This window comes from Amblyomma americanum, chromosome 3, assembly GCF_052857255.1.
Source record: "Amblyomma americanum isolate KBUSLIRL-KWMA chromosome 3, ASM5285725v1, whole genome shotgun sequence".
NCBI lineage: Eukaryota > Metazoa > Arthropoda > Arachnida > Ixodida > Ixodidae > Amblyomma > Amblyomma americanum.
Window position 1 is genome coordinate 129,947,042 of NC_135499.1, and position 21,976 is coordinate 129,969,017.

General features: G+C 45.5%; 1 protein-coding gene across 1 annotated transcript; it reads left to right on the top strand.

Annotated features, from left to right (window-relative positions):
- Positions 1–12,267: 12,267 nt before the first annotated feature.
- On the top strand, positions 12,268–17,543 carry mRpS26 (mitochondrial ribosomal protein S26). Its single transcript, XM_077657875.1, is given in 5 exon segments — positions 12,268–12,657; positions 14,592–14,729; positions 16,616–16,739; positions 17,287–17,317; positions 17,320–17,543. Coding segments are annotated over 5 exon segments (828 nt in total). The 5' UTR covers positions 12,268–12,280; the 3' UTR covers positions 17,478–17,543.
- Positions 17,544–21,976: the final 4,433 nt, after the last annotated feature.

The following is a 21,976-nucleotide window of genomic DNA, read 5'->3' on the forward strand; positions in this document are numbered from 1 at the left end:
TTCGGGGTACGCCGCCACGTCCGCGCATACGTTAAGTGCAGGTCACTCTTGAATTGTTGCAGCTGTGTGTCAACGCTAGCCTTGCGCCGATCTTCGTGGAGTCCGTGGTTCATGTTGCTCAGGATGGGGCTTGCCTTGCTCCTGCTTCTGAACCCGGGCGGGAGCGACCGCTGCCCATCGAGAGCGCGGAGCTCCGTTACCGTTCCGCTCCGGTGGAAGATTGCTCTGACCGCCGCCGTGTTGCGCAGCCTGGCATTTTGCGAAGCCAGAACCACGTCCGACAGCTCGGCGAAGGTGCTGTGGGTTTCGAGAGCCGTTAACTTCTCGTTCGACGTGGTGACGGGGAGACTCAGTGCCGTTTTGTATGCGCCTCTGACAATGGACTCGAGTGGTTCTTGGTCTCGTGTGCTTAGCGAGTGGTGATGCGGCATACCATACGTCACTCTGCTGATAACCAGAGCCTGGACGAGGCGGAGCGTGACCTCTTCGCGCTAAGCTCGAACCAGCAGCTCACTTTCCTCGCCTTCCTCTTAAAAATGTCATGTTTGCCCGGAAGTGACTCGAACGCTGTTCTGATTTGGCGGTTACTCAACCTCAGTGTCCGTGTGTATTCTGGTGGAGTATACGTCTTCAACCCGGCAAGTGTGTTGGCGTTGTCATCGCCAGTTAGTAACCGTTTTCCTCAAATAAATTCGACAAACTATTTCTCTTGCCATGGCTGCGGCGCAGAATTGCCGCCGGCTCAAATACTGGCGGTAACTTGCTTAAATTACAAGCAGAATGAGGTGACAGATTACGAGACTGTTTACTAAGCCGGACGAAGGCACCGAGCGAATACGCATATCTGCTTGCACATGTATACGTCGCGTCGCTCGCCGCTTGCATATGCGACCTGCTGGTGTGAGTGACGGTGGTGCTTGCCGCGCACAACAGGGCCCGATGATGCCAGTCTCTGCGAGTTTTGGTAGCGCTGGGAGTGTTTCACTACATGTGAACGTAATCGCATGCATTTATTATTGCAGACCCCTCGTCCATGCAAGACGGTTTTAGTCGCGACGAGCGGACGAGCTATAGATGCGATTCGTCGTCACCGCATCGACTGAGCGACAGCCGGAGATAATGGTCGAACTTCTCTTCGCAGCTTCTCGAAAGTAGCGAAAGTAGCGCGCACCTTGCTACGCAAACGCTTCGCAGAGAACATCGCGTAGTAAGCTGCATGCACTGCACGGCTGCTTGGACGTCCATGCACCTACATTGACGTCCTCTGTACCATGCACGTTAAAGTGCACGTTAAAGAACCCCAGATGGTCAAAATTTCCAGAGCCCTTTACTACGGCGTCCCTCATAGCTGGAGTCGCTTTGGGACGTTAGTTATATGCGTGCTGGGGCTAGAATATAAGGTGCTGCGCGCATGGGGCTGTTAAAATTTTGAACATTTTAACGGCATTAGTTCGATAGTAGTATTAGCTGATGAAGGCGACGATGTGCAATGCACAGCGCGCGAGTGTGTTGCAGTTTAACAGGACGCGTGAAAGGCTGCGGCGACGGACCGACGTTGTGAATCTGTTGTTTCTACAAAAGATCACTTCAGCAGGATTATTGTTCACCTGAAGGAACTGTATGCCCAGACTGAATATGTACCAGAGTGGCAACGACTCCTAGCGCGGTGCTCTTAATTCCCCCCCCCTTTTTTTTTTGGTGCGTCGTTGCTTAAGTGTATGGTATTATGATGTAGTATTGATGCGCCCAGTTTCGCGTCTTTTCTCGTGCTTGGTTGTTTAGTTGTGTTGCATTACGCATTTTGTTTATTTGCGGTTGTTTTCTTCGTTGTTTGTACATAGTTCATTTACACAGAACATTGCTTCACTGAAATAAATACCGTGTTTAAAAAAAAAAAAGCGGCGATAGCATAGTTCTCTAGTGAGGCTGCTAGTGAAGCTGATCTGTTGGCGCCGCCACGGATTCTAATCCCAGTCGTGGCAATATTTATTTTATTTATATATTTATTTACAGTTAGGCCAAGGTGACCCTCAAGGTCATACTGCACACAAAACTCGGCATAGTTCTCCCACGAGGCTGCTAGCGAAGCTGATCTGTTGGCGTCCTTGCGGGTTAGAATCCCACTCGCGGCAATATTTATTTTATTTATATATTTATTTATGGCTTGGCCAAGGTCACTTTCAAGGTCAAACTTCACACAAACTCGGTGAGCCGGTTTAATTTCGTGAATTAGTGCTTTCGTCCTAAAAAGCGCAGCTGCATAGTACTCGGCAATAGCAGGAAATGCCGCATTCTTCGTTTTATATATATATATATATATATATATATATATATATATATATATATATATATATATATATATATATATATATATATATATATATATATATATATATATACATATATCAGCAGACAAGTTAAAGGAAATGAGGGGCCCGTTTGACAAATTTATGAAGGGAGCCTGGTGGGTGGCGCTGGTGAACACTCTCAAGGCTCGCATACACCCAGTAAACATAAATACCCACGAGAGCAGCAGATTGGACAGCCGTCGCCGTAGCTCAGTTGGTAAGAGCACCGGACGCGATATACGGAGGTCGTGGGTTCGGATCCCACCGGCGGCATGGTTGTTTTTTCTGCTGCTTTATAAGTAATTTTCTTTAAGCGTTTTATTAATCTAAGTACTATAATATCCCACTGATAAGCATAACACATTAAAAAAAAATTAACGTTCCCCTATGCACCTTGGTTTCGGTGACTGTTGGCTCCCTTCATAAATAAATATATATATATATATATATATATATATATATATATATATATATATATATATATATATATATATATATATATATATATATATATATATATATATATATATATATATATATATATATATATATCGTAATAGAAGCACATGCGATCGGTTTAGTGGGCAAAACATGCGGCTTCTGACAGTTTGGTGCAGCAGGTGCGACGCGTACAACGTGGACGGCTCAAATCGGGAAAGCATAGGAAGGGGGGGAAAAGAGCGACAGATGCAAAACCAGTGAAGATGGTAGGCGATTTCTCCCCTTTCGCCTTTGACGTCACGCTATTTACATCAGGGAGACGTCTATTCAATATGAAGCTTATCTCATGTTAAAATAAAAATAAATTACAGCGCCACTTACTTTACCTACGTCCTGCCGCCCAAAAAATTGCGCGCACGATCTTTTTGTCTATTGATGTAGAATAGCGAAGACTGGCTGTCAACAACGCTGCGTACGTATAGGCTGTTTTTTTTTTTCGTTTACATACCGTAAAAAGAAGCCTTTGAGTACTGATCCGGAGTTCCCGGGTTCGAACCCGACCGCGGCGGCTGCGTTTTTATGGAGGAAAAACGCTAAGGCGCCCGTGTGCTGTGCGATGTCAGTGCACGTTAAAGAAGCCCACCTCTCGGCACAGGACGCCCTACTGCAGATTTCACACGCTATCCTCAATGACATGTTACATCACACCAGAGCAATCCTGGCAGTCGATCTCACCAAAGCATTCGACAAAGTTACGCACAGCGCCATCCTGCAGGGCATCCAAGAGCTGCAGTTGGGGCCTAAGACCTACAACTATATTCGGGCCTTCTTAAACGGTCGCACAGCCTCACTGCATATAGATGATATCCAGACCCCCTCCTTCACACTTGGTAATGTTGGTACCCCGCAAGGAGCGGTGTTATCTCCCTTCCTCTTCAACCTCACCCTCATCCCCCTGGCCAAGGCTCTCAGCAGCATTCCGCACTTAGGACACACACTTTACGCGGATGATATAACGGTTTGAACCACATACGGCTCGGATGGCGACATAGAATCGACCCTTCAGGAAGCCGCCACAACTATAGCTACTCACGCGGCAAACATTGGGCTTGAATGCTCCCCCACAAAGTCGGCACTCCTCATAATCCGCCCGCGGCGCGTCCCTACCTCCCCCATCACGATCTACCTGCATGACACTCCCATACCGCAAACACCTACCCTCCGCATTCTTGGCCTGCATTTACAGGACACGGGGGAAAACAACCTTACCCTGAAAGCACTAAAACAGTCCACTTACTCCGTCATCCATCTTCTTAGAAGGGTTTCACATTCACGAGCCGGTCTAGACGAAGCAGACAATCTCAAGGTGCTGCATGCCTTTGTGCTTAGCCGCATTCTTTACGCCACTCCTTACCTGAACCTCTCCTGTGCGGATAAAGACAAGATCAATGCTCTAATCCGCATGGCTACCAAAGCAGCGCTAAACCTACCAAAGAGCACTAGCACGGACAGGCTCTTAAAATTAGGAATGCACAACACTATACAAGAACTTATAGATGCACATCGCTACACACAGTACCTTCGTCTGGCTGGCACGGAAACCGGACGATATATACTGGATTCTCTGGGAATTCGCATACCGGCCCACACGACAGACTTCATCTCTCTCCCTCGCGCCATACACACCGCGCTTATCCTGAAACCCCTTACTAAGAATGTCCACCCTGAATACAATCAATCCCGCCGCGTCGCGCGAGCCAAAGCTCTTCATAAAGAATATGGCACTTCAGAGGATGTGCGCTGGGTGGACGCCGCATGTGGTCCAGACCGTTCAGTAGCTGTGGCTTACCATCCAGCATGGAGAGAATCGAGCATGCTATAAAGAACGGAGGTAGCCTAAAAACAGTGAAGAGGAAACTAGGCATAGGTAAAAACCAGATGTATGCATTAAGAGACAAGCAGGGCAATGTCATTAGCAATATGGATAAGATAGTTAACGTAGCCGAAGAGTTCTACACAGACCTGTACAGTAGCCAATGTAATCAGAGCGCTAATGAGAAAGACAGCAGTGCACAGCAATGCGTCATCCCGCCAGTAATGAAAGATGAAGTAAAGAAAGCCTTAGAAGCAATGAAAAGGGGAAAAGCAGCTGGGGAGGATCAGGTAACAGCAGATCTGTTGAAGGATGGAGGGGACATCGTGCTAGAAAAACTAGCCACCCTGTATACGCAATGCCTTATGACCTCGACTGTACCAGAAGCTTGGAAGAATGCAAACATTATCTTAATTCATAAGAAGGGAGACGCCAAGGACTTGAAAAATTACAGGCCGATCAGCTTACTATCCGTTGCCTACAAAGTATTTACTAAGGTAATCGCTAATAGAGTCAGGGCAACGTTAGACTTTAATCAACCAAATGATCAGGCAGGCTTTCGTAAAGGATATTCCACAATAGATCATATTCACACTATCAATCAGGTGATAGAGAAATGCGCAGAAAATAACCAACCTCTATATATAGCTTTCATTGATTACGAGAAAGCATTCGACTCAGTGGAAACCTCAGCAGTCATACAGGCATTGCGTAATCAGGGGGTAGAAGAGCCTTACGTCAAAATACTGGAAGATATATATAGCAACTGCACACCTACTATAGTCCTCCATAAAGTCAGCAATAAAATTCCAATAAGGAAGGGCGTCAGGCAAGGAGACACGATCTCGCCAATGCTGTTCACCGCATGTTTGCAGGAGGTATTTCGAGGCCTGAATTGGGAACAGTTGGGAATAAGAATAAATGGAGAATACCTAAATAATCTGAGATTTGCTGATGACATTGCCTTGCTGAGTCACTCAGGAGGTGAACTGCAAATCATGATCAACGAGTTAGACAGGCAGAGCAGATCGATGGGTCTAAAAATGAACATGCAGAAAACCAAGGTAATGTTCAACAGCCTAGCAAGGGAACAACAGTTCACAATTGGCAGCGAGAGCCTAGAAATTGTGCCGGAATACGTCTATTTAGGGCAGGTAGTGACAGCTGATCCGGATCATGAGAGGGAGATAACTAGAAGGATAAGAATGGGGTGGAACGCATATGGCAAACTCTCGCAGATCATGAGTGGCAGTTTACCAATTTCCCTCAAGAGGAAAGTGTACAACAGCATAATCTTACCGGTACTCACCTACGGGGCAGAAACGTGGAGGCTAACGAAAAGAGTTCAGCTTAAGTTAAGGACAACGCAGCGAGCCATGGAAAGAAAAATGATAGGTGTAACGTTAAGAGATCGGAAGCGGGCAGAGTGGGTGAGGGAACAAACACGGGTTAATGACATCCTAGTCGAAATCAAGAGAAAGAAATGGGCTTGGGCAGGGCATGTAATGCGAAGGCAAGATAACCGCTGGTATTTGAGGGTAACGGAGTGGGTTCCAAGAGAAAGTAAGCGTAGCAGGGGGCGGCAGAAGGTTAGATGGGCGGAGGAGATTAATAAGTTTGCAGGCAAAGGGTGGATGCAGCTGGCAAAGGATAGGGTTAATTGGAGAGACATGGGAGAGGCCTTTGCCCTGCAGTGGGTGTAGTAAGGCTGATGATGATGATGATGATGACCATCCAGCAGCCCCCCCATTTACCCATTTCACAGACCCCCCTTGTACCCCGGAAGAAGCAGAGGAAGCAGCTATAGCAATAGCCATTGCCCAAACCAATGCGGCTTATATACTTAGCGATTCCAAAACAGCCGTTCTTAACTTCGCCCGCGGACGCGTACATCCCCCCGCGTGGCAGATATTGAGAATGTGCACCCTAAATCCCGATAGGCGTATTGAGCTCGTGTGGGTGCCGGCTCACTCTGGCAATCCCGGAAATGAGGCCGCCGATAACATAGCCCGAGGACTTATTTGCCGGGCAAATGGCGACCCCAGCCGGGATTTCTCGAGGGAGCGGGCACACACGTTTTCAGAATTAACTCAACAAGCACGCCTTGCCCGTCGACTCTATCCCCCTCCCCACCCCCGCCTATCCCACTCCCAACAAATACTCTGGAGGCGACTCCAGACCCGAACTCTTCCTACCCCTCAGCGTCTCCCCTACTTCCGCCATGTTTCCCCAGAGTGCACTCTCTGCGGAGCTCTGCACGCCACCCTGGACCACATCCTCTTCGGCTGCCCTGCCGATCCTCCCCCGCAGGGACAGCCCGCCATCGGTACATGGGAGGAATGGGAGGCCCTCCTTGCGTCACAGGACCCGGACACGCAACTTCGCTGTGTGAACCGGGGTGCCAGTGCCATGGCCCTACGTGGCCTGGACACATGCGCGTAATGTGAGGGCTGTGCGGTGGCCCTGAGACCTTGCAAGGTCCAAACTCGCTTGCTTAATAAAGTTTTCCATCCATCCATCCATCCATCCATCCATCCATCCATCCATCCATCCATCCATCCATCCATCCATCCATCCATCCATCCATCCATCCATCCATCCATCCATCCATCCATCCATCCATCCATCCATCCATCCATCCATCCATCCATCCATCCATCCATCCATCCCCAGGTGGTCGAAATTATTCCGGAGCCCTCCACTACGGAACCTATTCTTCCTTTCTTTCATTCCCTCCTTTGTCCCTTCCCTTACGGCGCGGTTCAGGTGTCCAAAGATATATGAGACAGATACTGCGCCATTTCCTTTCCCCAAAAAACCAATTATTATTATGAGAAACTGAAGTCGCTACTGAGGTTGTTCACACGCGGTTTAAGCTTTACCTTCGGTGGTTTAAGTGCGCCAGAAAAGCAATAACAAAAACTTGTTACAATATTTTGCCGTCCCCATTCATAATAACAATAATAATTGGTTTTTGAGGAAAGGAAATGGCGCAGTATCTGTCTCATATATCGGCGGACACCTGAACCGCGCCGTAAGGGAAGGGACAAAGGAGGGAGTGAAAGAAGAAAGGAAGAAAGAGGTGCCGTAGTGGAGGGCTCCGGGATAATTTCGACAACCTGGGGATCTTTAACGTGCACTGACACAGCACAAGCACATGGCGCCTTAGCGTTTCGCCTCCATAAAAACGCAGCCGCCGCGGTCGGGTTTCCGCGGTCGGGTTCCGAAACGCAGAAGTGAGAGAGATGTTTGCAGCGCAGTTCTCATGACAATATGCACTCACAAAAACAAAAAAAAAACATGACAACAAACGAAGCATTCTCCAATTCCACTTTCAGCGAACGGGCCTAAACAATGCTATGGGCCTAGAGCTCACTAGTGAGTATTTTCAGCAACGGCATACGACAGGTAAGCTGTCTCCCCGTAGGTATTTTCACAAGCAGAAATCCCCGTAAAATGGCCGCTCTGCACTCATCGACGACTATGCGGACAAGGAAACTTGCGCAGCTAGAGCATGGAGCAATTCACAGTCGCTGTCCGCCTGTCCTGCAGCTGTAGTCGTCCTGACGGTTCGAGTGACAATGAGTATGACAGTCTTGCCGCGTCACGTTATATAGAGTCCCTTATCCGCCTGAGCTTTTTTAGCAGGTAGGCTTAGTGCGCACGTTGCGGACGAGTTTTTCAATTGGGAGGATCTTATCTGCTACGTCAATATCGGCTAGACATGATTTTTCTTACGTGTGTGTCGTAACTGCTCGTTTTGATAAATGCATAGAAGGCCCTATAAGCGATAAAGGACTACGTAAGAGCGCGAAACCGGAAGACGCGGGTTCGATCTTGGCCGTGGCTGTCGAATTTCGATGGGGGGCGAAATGCTATAGAGGCATACCGTGTACTGTGCGATGTCGGTGCACGTTAAAGAACCCCAGGTGGTCGAAGTTTCCGGAGCCCTTCACCAAGGTGCCCCTCAAAGCTCGAGTCGCTTTGGGACGTTAAACCATCATAAACAATAAAGCAAAGAAGTGGATTCCGTCCTGGCTGCGGAGGCCACATTTCAACGGAGGCGAAACACAAAAATGCCCGTGTGCAGTGAGATGTCAGCGCACGTTAGTGAACCCCAAGTACCCTAAATTAATCTGGAACCCTCCACCACGACGTCCCTCATGCAGATATGCTGCTTCTAGGCGTTAAACCTTGTAATTGGCAATTTACAATTCAGAAGGGAAAAAATCTAACAGCGAAGGTGTGTATCTTGATACTCTCTCAATCTGTAGAAGGAAGAGGTTTAGTGTGTTACGAAAAAAACAAACGAACCGCAAACGCATCACTTGGTTCCTCGAAAGCCAAAACGTGTATCCCCAAGAAATGAACGGGCTCCTTCAAAATAGGTCACCACTGATAATGTCATCGTCCTCGTCTCATCACTTGAAGAGTACCTTCATGCTGGGTGCATCCCGATAGCCGTTTTCGTTGACAGCAAAGCCGCATTGGACTCTGTTTTTCACCATGCAATTCTCGTGGCCTTGGCGAGTCTTGGCCTTAGGGGAAAGCTGTACAAATGGATGGGACACTATCTAAAGGAACGACAAATTTTTATGAGCACTCCAAATGGCCCAACCCCCTTACACGCAGTAGAGAGGGGCGTACCTCAGGGAGCGGTGCTCAGCCCTCGTTCAATACTACCCTTATACACATAACAAGAAACCTTCCACGAGGAGTGCGCATAACGATTTATGCAGATGACATCTGTAACTGGAACGCGTCACATTCACGCTTTATTACCCAGCAACGTCTTCAGAGAGCGTTACTGCACATCTCGATGTACCTGGCCCCCCGGGGTTCTCCTCTCTCGCCTGAAAAAAGTGTTGCCATGGCTTTTACAAGAAAAACGATGACGAGATACCCGCTCCTCCTAGGAGGACGGTCGCTACCTTATGTTCGATCACAGCGATTCCTGGGTGTTGTGATAGACAGTAATCTCTCGTGGTCACCTCAGATCAAAAAACTCCGTGCGAGGATTACTGCAGCATCGCAAGTGTTCAGGTTCATGGCGGGAACAAGGTGGGGTAGCAACTGCCGATCAATGGTTCTGCTCGAAAAAGCCTACGTTGAAGGAACCTTGCGCTATTGTCTACCGGTGCCTCAAAGATTATCTCCAAGAAGCAAAAAGATCCTCGAGGCCGTGCGAAAAAACTGCCTGCGGATATGTCTTGGCGTCCCAAAGGGTTCCTCTGCATCAGGAACCGTAGCGGAAGCAGGCTGTCTCCTGCTAGATGTGATTGCCTTCCAGGAAACTATGCGCACCCATCTCCGCCATGTCTTTCAAGGGAAGAAGCACTTCCTACGCCGTGTTCACCTAAGTCACAGTAACTCTGGCTTTGGCCAAGCTGTGCAGCGCTTAATTGCTCCTCCCTACTATTAATCAGCCACAGAAACTACTACCTCTGACCTTTCACCCCTGCACACTGTCGCCTCTAAAGGTGAAGAAGTTTGTTCCAGGTGTGCATGCAAAGAGCCGCATGCCTCAGGCAGCGCTTTAACAAGCTACTCTAGACTACTTAGTCGAGGAATATAGTAAGCACCACACCCACATCTTCCCCGATGGGTTAACTACTCAAGAAACCTCTTCCTGTGGCATTTATGTGCCCTGAACAAGCCATGTCCTTTCTTACCAGCTCCAGCGGAAGACATCCTCTACGACAGCTGAGCTTCACGGAATTAAAGAAGCTGTTTCCTATATCCTGCGCCGAACCCCCGACCGATGGGTTGTCTTTACCGACTCCAAAACATTCCTGCAGATCCTGTCCAGCCTGCTGAAGAACACCAATCACCAGTCCATTTCCCTTGACATCGGGTATCTACATCATTTGGCTATTGTCACAGGCCACTGCAAACATTTCACTGTATGCCAGCGCACTGTGCCATTCTGGCTAATGAAAAAGCAGATGAAGCGGCCCGTGAAGGCCACGAACATCGGAGATGCATTCGGACCTTCTTCACGAAATCTGATGCGTCCCAAATGGCTAAAGGATTTGATTCCGTAGAAATGTATCGGCTCTGGAGCTTGTCAACACATCGGTACCAATTTCTGTACTCAGTCGACCCACATCTTGGATCAAGACTCCCACCCGAAATTCCTCGCCACCCGGAAACACTTTATCACCGACTTCGCCTGAACGCTGCATTTACCAAGTATTTGCGATGCCGTTTCGGTCAAATGAACAGTCCGCTTTGTGACAACTGCGGCTCTATCGAAACTCTGGAACATATCCTGCTTGTGTGCCCTGCGTTTGCTGACCAGCGTGCGTGCTATGAACATTGCATGGAGAATCTCTCCCCAGGGCATTAACAATGAACGGGGTTTAGGTTCCTTAGCCTGCATTAGGCAACAGAGACATGCGATTAACTTTTTGTTTGCATATTTAAATCACATTGGACATCTTTACACGCTTTAATTTCACCTTGCATGTTACCCTCATACATTCTTTACGCAGTGAACTTTGTTATCTCATTTGTCGGACTATGCACTTCATCTCATATCTTACATCATAACTCGCCGATATACCTTAGTACGCATTTAATGGCTGAATTTTATCTTCTCCCCCTTTTTATTTCTTCTATTTCACCTTTTCCACGCCGCCCTCCTTCCGCCTTTATGTCTCAAATTCCCTTCGCCACGAAGAGTAGCATGCCAGCGATTTTTAACCGTCGGCTAAATTCTTTTTTTTTTTCAATAAAGGGCTTCTCTCTCTCTCCATCCAGAAGCATATATCGATTTTTCTTAGCGATTCGCTCTGTGTACCACAAACAAAATTTATCAGCCTAAGTAATAAAGATTTACCTTAATGAAACGCCTGTCGTAAGAAACTGTTTATTCAGATATGATTTTCCTGCTGGAAGAAGACTTGTTCGATACCATACAACAGGTTGTACCTACTTCAAAAGAAGCATCGGCTTTCATTTTTCAGTTTTGCTATAATAGTTGGACTCGTAGTCAATTCATCAAATGGGTTTTACTGCATCGTAGAAGAAGCTACCCGCTTTATCAGAGATTTATGCACTTTTCCCCCTTGCAGTAACCCTCGCATTTTCCCATACACAGCCTTATAGGTCCCATTTTTTCTTCTAGTTATGAACTCCAGTTATTAACTGCGTTGTTGGCTCTTGTAATACGCCTGCAAGCTTCCTATTCTCACTTCTCGCAAACTCTCGTTGTAGACCCGCCAAAAACAGAAATGTGTCCGATGCAATGAAGTGGTATGCGCTTGACTTAGAGCACAAGATTGTAGTGCTTGAAGTTACTGATGGCAGGTCCCGATGCAGACACCAATAATGATATCTCCTTCTGCATTTTGCTTTCTGCAACCACACTTTAGTAGTAAAAAAGAACTAATTCCATAAAGCTTATTTTGAAAAAAAAAAAGCTGAGTCCATATGAGACGAATACTATTTGAAGGGCGGCTGCATCGAGCTTTTTGTATCAAGAAGTGCTGCCCGGGTGGCATTCGAAAAACGCGCGATTGCGTCAGTCGACGCGCACGACGATGATGATACTCAACTCAAGCAGCTATCGCAGCGCCTTTACTGAATCTTCCGAAATGAAAGCTACTGCCAGCGCATGGCCAGCCGCATTTCTAGCGCATCAATCGCACGCACATGGCGGCGCTCACCGTGCAGCGGTCGGCTGCTGCGAAGTTGTGTCCCGCGACGTGAAACTGAACTAAATATGCTGAGCTCGGTGCTTTCAAAGGTGGCTTTGCTGCCTGTCAGAAACGGTGCTTATGATGTGGCTCTTTATCGTCCCGATGTTACTTTCTTTCTCGGCCTGCAGCAAGTTCGGTGGAAGAAAAAGCCCAAAGGAATGAAGCCTCGCTGGATGCCGATAGCTCCCACCAAGTTATTTAAGATCAATCTGGGCCCGCCGGTAGACACCGAGGAAATTGCAGCGCTTCGACGGATGCATGCTGCCTACCGCACTGAAATGAAGTCAATCAGGTACGCTTTCTAATGTGCTGGCATGCCGATGCGACGCACCGTACCTTTGTGCTCGTGTAAACGAATGCACACTGAGTTGCATAAATTTTGCTTGCTCTGTCGGTACCTCTTGCTTGAAAGTGAAAAGGGGCGCATTTCGCCTCCATCGAAATTAAAGAGACGCCGGTGTGCTGTGCGATGTCAGTGCACTTTAAAGGAGCCCAGTTGGCCGAAATTAATTCGGAGCCCTCCACTGCGCAACGTGCTACTGTTCCTTTCCTTTCCTAATGACCATTTTTTTTTTGTTGCTACAAACAGCTTCGATCAAGTACACCCTGTATACGCAATGCCTTATGAACTCGACCGTACCAGAAGCTTGGAAGAAAGCAAACATAATTTAATTCATAAGAAAGGAGACGCCAAGTACTTGAAAAATTACAGATTGGTCAGCTTACTCCCTGTTGCCTACAAGGTATTTACTAAGGTAATCACTAGTAGAGTCGGGCAACCTTAGACATTAATCAATCAAATGATCAGGCAGGCTTTCACAAGGGATAGTCCACAATAGATCACATTCACACTATCAATCAGGTGATAGAGAAATGCACAGAATATAAGCAACCCCTATATACAGCCTTCATTGATTATGAGAAAGCATATGACTCAGCGGAAACCTCAGCAATCATACAGGCATTGCGGAAGCAGGGTGTAGAAGAGCCTTATGTCAAAATACTGGAAAATATATATATATATATATATATATATATATATATATATATATATATATATATATATATATATATATATAGCAACTGCACAGCTACCATAGTCCTCCATAAAGTCAGCAATAAAATTCCAATAAGAAAGGGCATCAGGCAAGGAGACACGATCTCGCCAATGCTATTCACCGCCTGTTTATAGGAGGCCTGAATTGGGAACAGTTGAGGATAAGAGTTAATGGAGAATACCGAAATAATCTGCGATTCTCTGATGAAATTGCCTTCCTGAGTCACTCAGGAGATGAACTGCAAATCATGATCAGTGAGTCAGATAGACAGAGCAGAATGGTGGGTCTAAAAATTAACATGCAGAAAACCAAAATAATGTTCAACAGTCTAGTAAGGGAACAGCAGTTCGCAATTGGCAACGAGGTGCTGGAAGTGGTAAAGGAATACGTCTACTTGGGGCAGGTAGTGACAGCTGATCCGGATCATGATAGGAAATAGCTAGACGGATAAGAATTGGTCGTGAATAGCAGTTTACCAATATCCCTCAAGAGAAAAGTGTACAACAGCTTTATCTTACCGGTACTCACCTGCGGGGCAGAAACGTGGAGGCTAACGAAAAGGGCTTAGCTTAAGTTAAGGACAAAGTGCAGCGAGCCATGGGAAGAAAAATGTTAGGTGTAACTTAGGTGAGACCAGAAGCGGGCAGAGTGGGTGAGGGAACAAACGCGTGTTGATGACATCCTAGTCGAAATCAAGAGGAAAAAATGGGCTTGGGCAGGGCATGTGATGCGAAGCCAAGACAACCGCTGGCCCTTAAGAATACCGGAGTGGATTCCAAGAGAAGGCAAGTGTAGCATGGAGCGGCAGAAGGTTAGGTGTGTGGATGAGTTTAAGAAGCTCGCAGGCATAGGGTGGGCGCAGCTGGCAAAGCACAGGGTTAATTGGAGAGACATAGGAGAGGCCTTTGCCCTGCAGTGGGTGTAGTCAGGCTGCTGCAGATGATGATGACTTTATTCTATCTGGCATAAATTGCATTAACAGGATTAACGGGCTCCTGTTAAAAGCGCGATTGGCCAGTAAATTCAATAATTTTCGTTTTTCTCTGTTTTCATTTAATGGGTGTAATGTAAAAAAAAAGACGTTCATGTTGCATGCATGTACGTGTCATAATTTTTTTCATTTGCTTTTTTTAAAGCTCAGAGCATGCTGCCTTTGTTTCGTTTTAAGGAACTACTGGATGGAGGAAAACCGCAAAGACCTTGAGTTGGCTGACAAGCACTCAGCCGTATCCCAGGAAGAAGAGCGGGAACATGAACGACTTCTTGAAGAAAATGAGAAAGAAAATCAGAGGGTTGCAATACTAAGGTACTGCATTACAAAGCAGATTGTGTCTTTGCACATTTAGTTATGCAGATGTCCCAGGTGCTTGATGCGAATTGAATGGGGCTTTCCATGTTCTACTTTGTTAATTAATTGCGACTTACCACACAGCTTAGAATAAAATCAAATTTAATAAATTTGCTGTTTCAGTTAATCATACTGCATTTTGTGCAAGGCCGCTGTTTCCTCTGGCTCCTTTGTGTTGAGCTTTATGGGAAAAGAAAACCATCTTAGTGTTTATTAGTCGTCGCATTTTCGTGCAGTTCTTGATATGCAACTACTGCTTAGTGAAGTGGTGCAAACTGCGCACCTCTCGTAAAAAGAATCTGATTTTAATGAAAATCCACATATATCCACATCAGAGGCCAAGTCAGTGATACCTATGCCTCTGCACATTAGGCAGTAACTTTACTAAAATCTGACTGTGTGGTAACTAGCTTGTTCATTTTCGTTTACGTACACCTGACATATCAGGAAAGTAATATCTGGTGTTGTGCATCAAGGTTTTAGTGTGTGTGTTGTGCTTTTTCCTATAATTAATTTGTTATTCATGGATAGGTTGGCCGAAGCAAGTATCCTGTCCTTAAGCTTGAAGCATTATAATCGCTAATTTAGGAAAGCACATTCAGAAACACATCGCATGAATGGTGATGATGATAGATTTCTGTGGTGCAAGGGTATCTGTGGCCAAAGAGTACCATGACACAAGGTACTCTTGTTCTACTCAAGGTGGGGTCAAAGACCCATCTCTTAACCATTTCACCCTAAATAAGCTGCGCACCAGGCCAGGGGAAAGCTTGTACCGATTGTATCACCGGTGGGTACCTGGTGGCACTGGGTATCGAGCCCCACATCTCCCGCATGTGAGGCAGCTGCTCGGACGACTAGGCCACCGCTGTGGTGCCACATCACATGAAACTGATGCAGCATGGCAATGTACTATTACCTAAGCACTGGTGCAGCTGTGTGGCTTGCTCCTGGCATGTTTCTGCACCTTCTTACAGGCTAACGGTGTTGAAAAGCAAGAGAACTGTCATCGATAATGGCTTTTCAGCACCATTTTAAATCGCCCTCAACTCCCTCCTTCCCTTGCAGCCGAAGTTGTTGATAAAATGTGCAGCCCACTGTGCTGCACCATGCCACAATTAGCAAATTTGCTTAAGTGCTGCCGTATTTAGCGCAGCGAGCCGTGTATTTTTCAGTGTTAACCGTGTATGAGAGACAAGTAAACTGATATGAAGCGTGTCCCTTAACATGTGCTGTAGTCGGGTACAGGCGAAGAACAAAGCTGCAAATGCCGCTCAGAGGAGGCCCTCTAGCCAATGGTGTGGACCGATTTTCATGACTTCGCGGTTAGTACTCTGTCATGCTCGGTCAACGGAGTGCGATGGGGTCTAGTAACTATGACTTTATGAAAATCGGCCGACGCCATTGGATAGAGGGTGTCCTCTGAGGGGCATGTGCTGCTTGGTTTCTCGAGTTGTATCCTACTATAGTAAGCTTTATCTAAGGACTATATAATAGAACTTCAGTTTAGGCTAGCTGGTGGTGCATGGTATTTGTTGTTGGTGGTACAAGCAAAAGACAAACAGCATAGGAGGCTTGTGTTCTTCAGCTCCTGTGTAATTTGCCTTTTGTTAGCACTAACCTGCTTCAAAATTTTCCCGACCTTCTCAAACAGCTCATAAATATTAAAGGCATATTGTGTAGTCTTTTGTTTGCTTTTTTTCTCATAATTCACATAAACTCAACTTGAGTGTAGTGCAAATTTCTTTGCATTAAAGGGGAAACAATAGAATTCATGCTTTGTAAATTTATGCGTTGTCATGTGACTGCTGAATGGGCATTGCTATGTCTGTTAACACTGCCAGGATGGAGAGAAACAAACTGGAGCAGGAGAAGAGAGTGGAAGAGCTTCTCCAGAGGGAAGCTGATGCCAAGCTCAAGATTGAACAGCTGAAGCAGCACGTGGACAAGATCGTCAGGGTGGAAAAGGTGCGTTTGCGCAGAACACTGGGGTAGCATTAGCGTGGTCAGGTTTAAGTTTCCTCAGATAAGTGTCACTTCTGGCAAGCTGTAGCCTGATGCAAGTAGAGTGTAACAGGGGTTGCACTTAAGAAGAAAATGAATGGTGAAAAGTAAATTTGCTGTGCTTCATGATAGTACCTGTAAAGATACTGTAAGGGACTTCATGTTTCATGTTAAACACTCGTGATCAGAGACTAGTGGCCAGTTGTTCTTGGAAGTTGCCTTTGTATTGTATATTTTGAGACCTTAATAGTGTTCATATTAAGATGTACAGTGAATAGAAATTTGAGGGTGCAGAGTATACTTGAGGGCATTTTCTATGTGTTGAGTTCAATAGCACATAAGCAACACAAGCCACCTTGTGCCAGATGCTTGGTACATGTCTGCTGTCCCGTAATCAGCAATGCTATAGCAGATTAATTTTTTTTCTTGCTCTATGAGCATGCAACTCTGCACGTTGCAACACTATTCAGCTTGTTTAGTTTTAAATGCTCTCCTTTCTTTTTGGTTGCAGGAGAGAAGTGCCACGTACATTACCCTTGAGAAACTGATGAAGCCATTGAGTTTGCCATCGAGAACCCTATAAGTTACAGCTTTGCCATTGACCCACAGGGAAAAGAGATCTGGGAAGGCACACCCCACTATGAGGTGTACAAGGAGGGACCTGCCTTTGCCCACAGCTTACCCAAGAGAATAAGGTTTTGAGTCGCTGGCTCAGAAGATAATTGTGCATCTTGTAGGACGAGGTATTAAAAATGTAGGAATTTTGTACTGCTGCCTTGATTCTGGTTCTTTCTTATAGGTAAGGTGGGCACTTTGTCTATTCCATCTGTGGCACAAAATTTGTGCTTTCTTTGCTTTTTTTCTCCAATCCCAGAGACAGTGCAGCCTATGCTTGGATCTTGCTGAGTAGTTTTTGTCATAGGGTGTGCTGTTTACCAGGCTCACCGAAATTCAGTTTCGTGTGTGTGCCGCATGAGAAAAATTTAATGGCATAAGGCGAATAATGACACTTACTCGGGCTAGTTGATTTACTGTCTTCATTTTTGCACTCTGCTTTGTGGTTACGAAGAAGACAAAAAGAACAAGGATAACGATCCACTCAAATGATGTATGAATTTAAAAACTGCTTATTGCAATCTGTGGTACTCCATACAAGTTCATGAATTCATACCTGGCAAATTGATATCAAGAGAGGATAAAGAGAGAGCGAGAGATACGTAAAAAACAAAGACAAATACGGAGAAATGAGGGGGTGAACACCAGAATATTGTGGTAATATGAATGTTCAATGAATTCCACTTTGCTATCTGTGAGCAGAATACACAGTACCTTGATGATATGATCTTGGTTGATAAGAATTTGTGAAATTCTCTGGCTGGAGTGCATTAGATATATATAGTGCGCAGAATTTTGGATGTTCTGAATATACTCCCGCGCCACTAAGCATAATACAAACTCGCAAGGCAGATCGCGAGCAGTGAGCGGTGGCAGCGTGGCCGTAAATAAATTCCGTCACCTGTGAACATATCTGTGTGAATCAATTTCCCGTGCTTCTGCTAACGCATTTTGAACTTTTTGGGTGATACAAATATCAGTTGATAGAATGGAATATTTTTCACGATCCCATGAGCTTTGTGTTATCGGGATTTTACTTGACACACAAATCCAGGCCTAATATTTGCATTTGAAAGGAAAAAATACAAAGCGAGATCTTGGAACCGTACGAAATACCAAGATTAGGCCTGGATGTGTGCGTTGGCGAATCTATTCTGCTTAGAGATAGCACAGAGGAATTTATTGAACTTGCACATTAGGACAGTGTGACATTGGTGATCACCCTCCTCATTTCTTTGTGTTGCCTCTTTTTTTACGTCTTTCTCACCTCTTGTCCTGCCTCTTCTTATCCTTTCACCAGATATGAATTCATGAGTTTGTATACAGGTGCACCATAGATTATAAGTTTGTGCATCGTACTGTGTTTTTGCTCTTGCTCCTTATATTTGTCTTCTTTGTAACCACAAAGCAGCATGCAAAAGCCTAGAAGGCATAAGGTGCCTGAGGCACTAGTTGTAACCATTTTTGTGGTGTCACATGGGCCTGTCAAACGGCATCAGCTTTTCTGAGAGTTGACGTTCATCGCAACTCCTGATCAAATCTTGGCTGCAGGAGCTGCATTGTGATGGAGGCAAAATGCAAAGGCACCCATGTGCTATGCAGTTTCTAAATGTTAAAAACAACACAAGGTGCCAGAAACTTATCCGGGGCCTGCCAATACAGCACGTCTCGTAGCCCATGTTCAGAGTCGGGACAAATCGTGCATACCATCATTTGCCTCAGGAACACTGTGATTTCAGACATGCATTTTATGAAAGTGCAATTACGAGCAACACCCACCACTCTGCCTTTAACCAAGTTGCAGACGTGCAAGATGGGAAACCTGAGTACAGTAAACACTACGAGTACAAGAGTATTATAACTAAATATGGTATGATGGCTGTTAAATTTCAGAGTACAAGTACCACTTTTCTTACTATGGACAGGGACTGGTTTTGTTGTCAGTGGCTGTTGTTTTCACGTGTGTAAAGAAAAAAAAATACCCCAGTGTCTTTTGTAAGATACCCACTGCACCACGTTTGCCACACTTGCCCAGCATTCTTTCAGTGGCGGTTGTATATGCACTCTTCATTTGCTTGGAAGTAGTCACCATTAAAACGTTCAGTGGAATCCAATGTGGACATGTTGCACAAGTTTCAGATGTGTTGCCGTAGTGGCACTGAAAAGGCTATGAGGTGTAATATAAAATTTCTGTGAGCAGTCTGAAGAAGAAGCAAAAATAGTGCTAAAATATGCAAATGAGCCCACTCCAAGCACACTGCCTGTCACACTGATGGTGAATCTCATGATAAAGCAGTGCCAGCAGAGATTGAGAATACACACAGTTGCGGGAGAATAGAGTGAAGAAGGCTGCTTTTGAGGAATTATACAAAGCATGCTTACACTCACCAACTATTCCTAGTGCCAGTTATTAAGCAGCCAAATTCACAGAACAGTTTCCACATACTACTGTTCACCACTTTTCCTGTGGCAATTTTTTCTTTGTGCATTAGGCTGTTTGCAAATTTGCCTAAGCTCACATATCTACAACTACCCAAGCTATCTGTTCCCGTTTGCACATGAGAAAAATTTACGACTAGGACAGTACTCTGCCTCTTGGATTGCTTGCTGGTTATTGCCGCTTGATCAAGAGTGGGCCCTGGCCAGTTGCTCACCATTTACAAGTGGGAACAGATTTGTGGACCTACTTAGCTGACACAGTCTTAAGCATTAAGTATGGCACTGTTTCAGTGAGACTACCACAGCAATGGTGACAACACAGATATATCTGGAACTATATCAACGGCTACTGAGGTGGAAGCTGAACTTTGAATCACAAAATGGCTTTTTGTGCATGAAGGCAGTTTTAATCGCACTTAGCAGTGTATACTGGTATGTATCGCTAATTTTCAGTACAATGTCTGCTCCTGAGCATGAGTAAAGAGTGCCATCACAATCTATTTTCGAGTAGAAGGGGCTTGATTTGCATAAAATTTTGTGTACGCCCTAAATTTAATATTTCAAACTAATTTTGCATATCCTAAGTGGGCTTAATGCATGCTGACAGTTTTGCCTTCAGGCAACTCTTCCATTTAAATTGAGCTCTTATGCAATGAAAACTGCATTGCAATAATATTGGTGCAAACCCTAGCGATAATGCAATGACATTTGCTGGCCGGGACAAACGGACGGCCAAAAGCATTCTTATACATGGCACATGATTATGGCAGTTGGTTAGCCACAAATGCAAATAAAAACTTGCTGAATGCTCAGCATCTTTACAAATAAAAAAAAAACTGTTTTGTAAAGGTGTGAAATGCTGCCTTTATGTCCTTCCCTTTTTTCATCCGACGTTATCATACACACCAAATCAGCAGCAATGCATACAACAAAATTACACGTTTCAAGAAATCGCTGCCGAGCGTTCACATGATGCTGTTCCTGTTGCTGCTGCAGACAGAAATATGAATTTATCCAATTTTGATGGCACTATAAGCAGTGGTTTGTAACCACAACATACTAAAATCACAAACAAAAAGTCTCTTACACCCTTAATGGATGGCCCCAAAATAGAACTGATACCTCAGAGGTACCCTATTTTGCTGTACCCCACTGGTTCTATAAGAATATTTTTTAAAAGTTACATTAATTGTGCAATTACAGTCATCGCAGTTGAGTAAATTTTGTCACTTTTTTGGCCATTCCCGCTCCAAGACACTCTCTCTTAGTTGCTAGACAACTTCTAGCTGTATACAACTTGAAGTGGTACATGATCTTCAATGGAGGACCTCCAACCAATGGCACTGACCAGTGTTCCTTACATTGTGGCCAATACCAGACACCTACAATGCCATGCTAGCAGATGCAAGGCAGCCGACTGCAGACGACAGGCACTTGACGCCACTGGTTGGACAGCGAAGAAACACAACGCAAGACAGGTTGTATTAGACCATCGATTCTCTACCTTGTTAGCCTCAGGGAACCACTGACAGCTTTCGAAAGGTGCTGGGGAATCCCACATCTTGGCTTCCAGCTCATCCTGCCTGACATGCATGTAAAAAGGATCGTGCAGACACGTGGCACATCTAGAAATTCCCAGATTTGGTTAATAATCAATGCCTGTACAGTGAAAGTCTACAATGAACAATTAATGTGATTAGCCCCAATACGAAAAAACAAATAAAAAGTAGGGATTGAGGCATGCGTCGATTTAGATGCTTGGGAAACCCCGTAACCACTCCAAGAAATCCATAGGTCCTGCGGAACCCAGTTTGAGGACTCCTGTGGACTATAGCATCCGACAGTGTTATTTCTCCTTTTTGCAGGTGGGGCAAAGAATGCCAGCACTATACATCATACACACTATTCAAGCCGTGCCAAGTGTGCGCTTTCACCTGCCGCCTGCATGTATGTGGCAGGTCATGATAACATAGTGCAAACTGTGCCGTGTGAAAACATGGTTACCTCAACACCAAAGCTATCAAAAGCTTAGGAAATGAGAGTGCTGCTAAGATTATATAGTGCCGTACTCGCTTCCACTGCAGATGTGAAGATACAACGTAAAAATAAGCAATAAAATGAAGTGAAAGAATCAAATAATACGCACT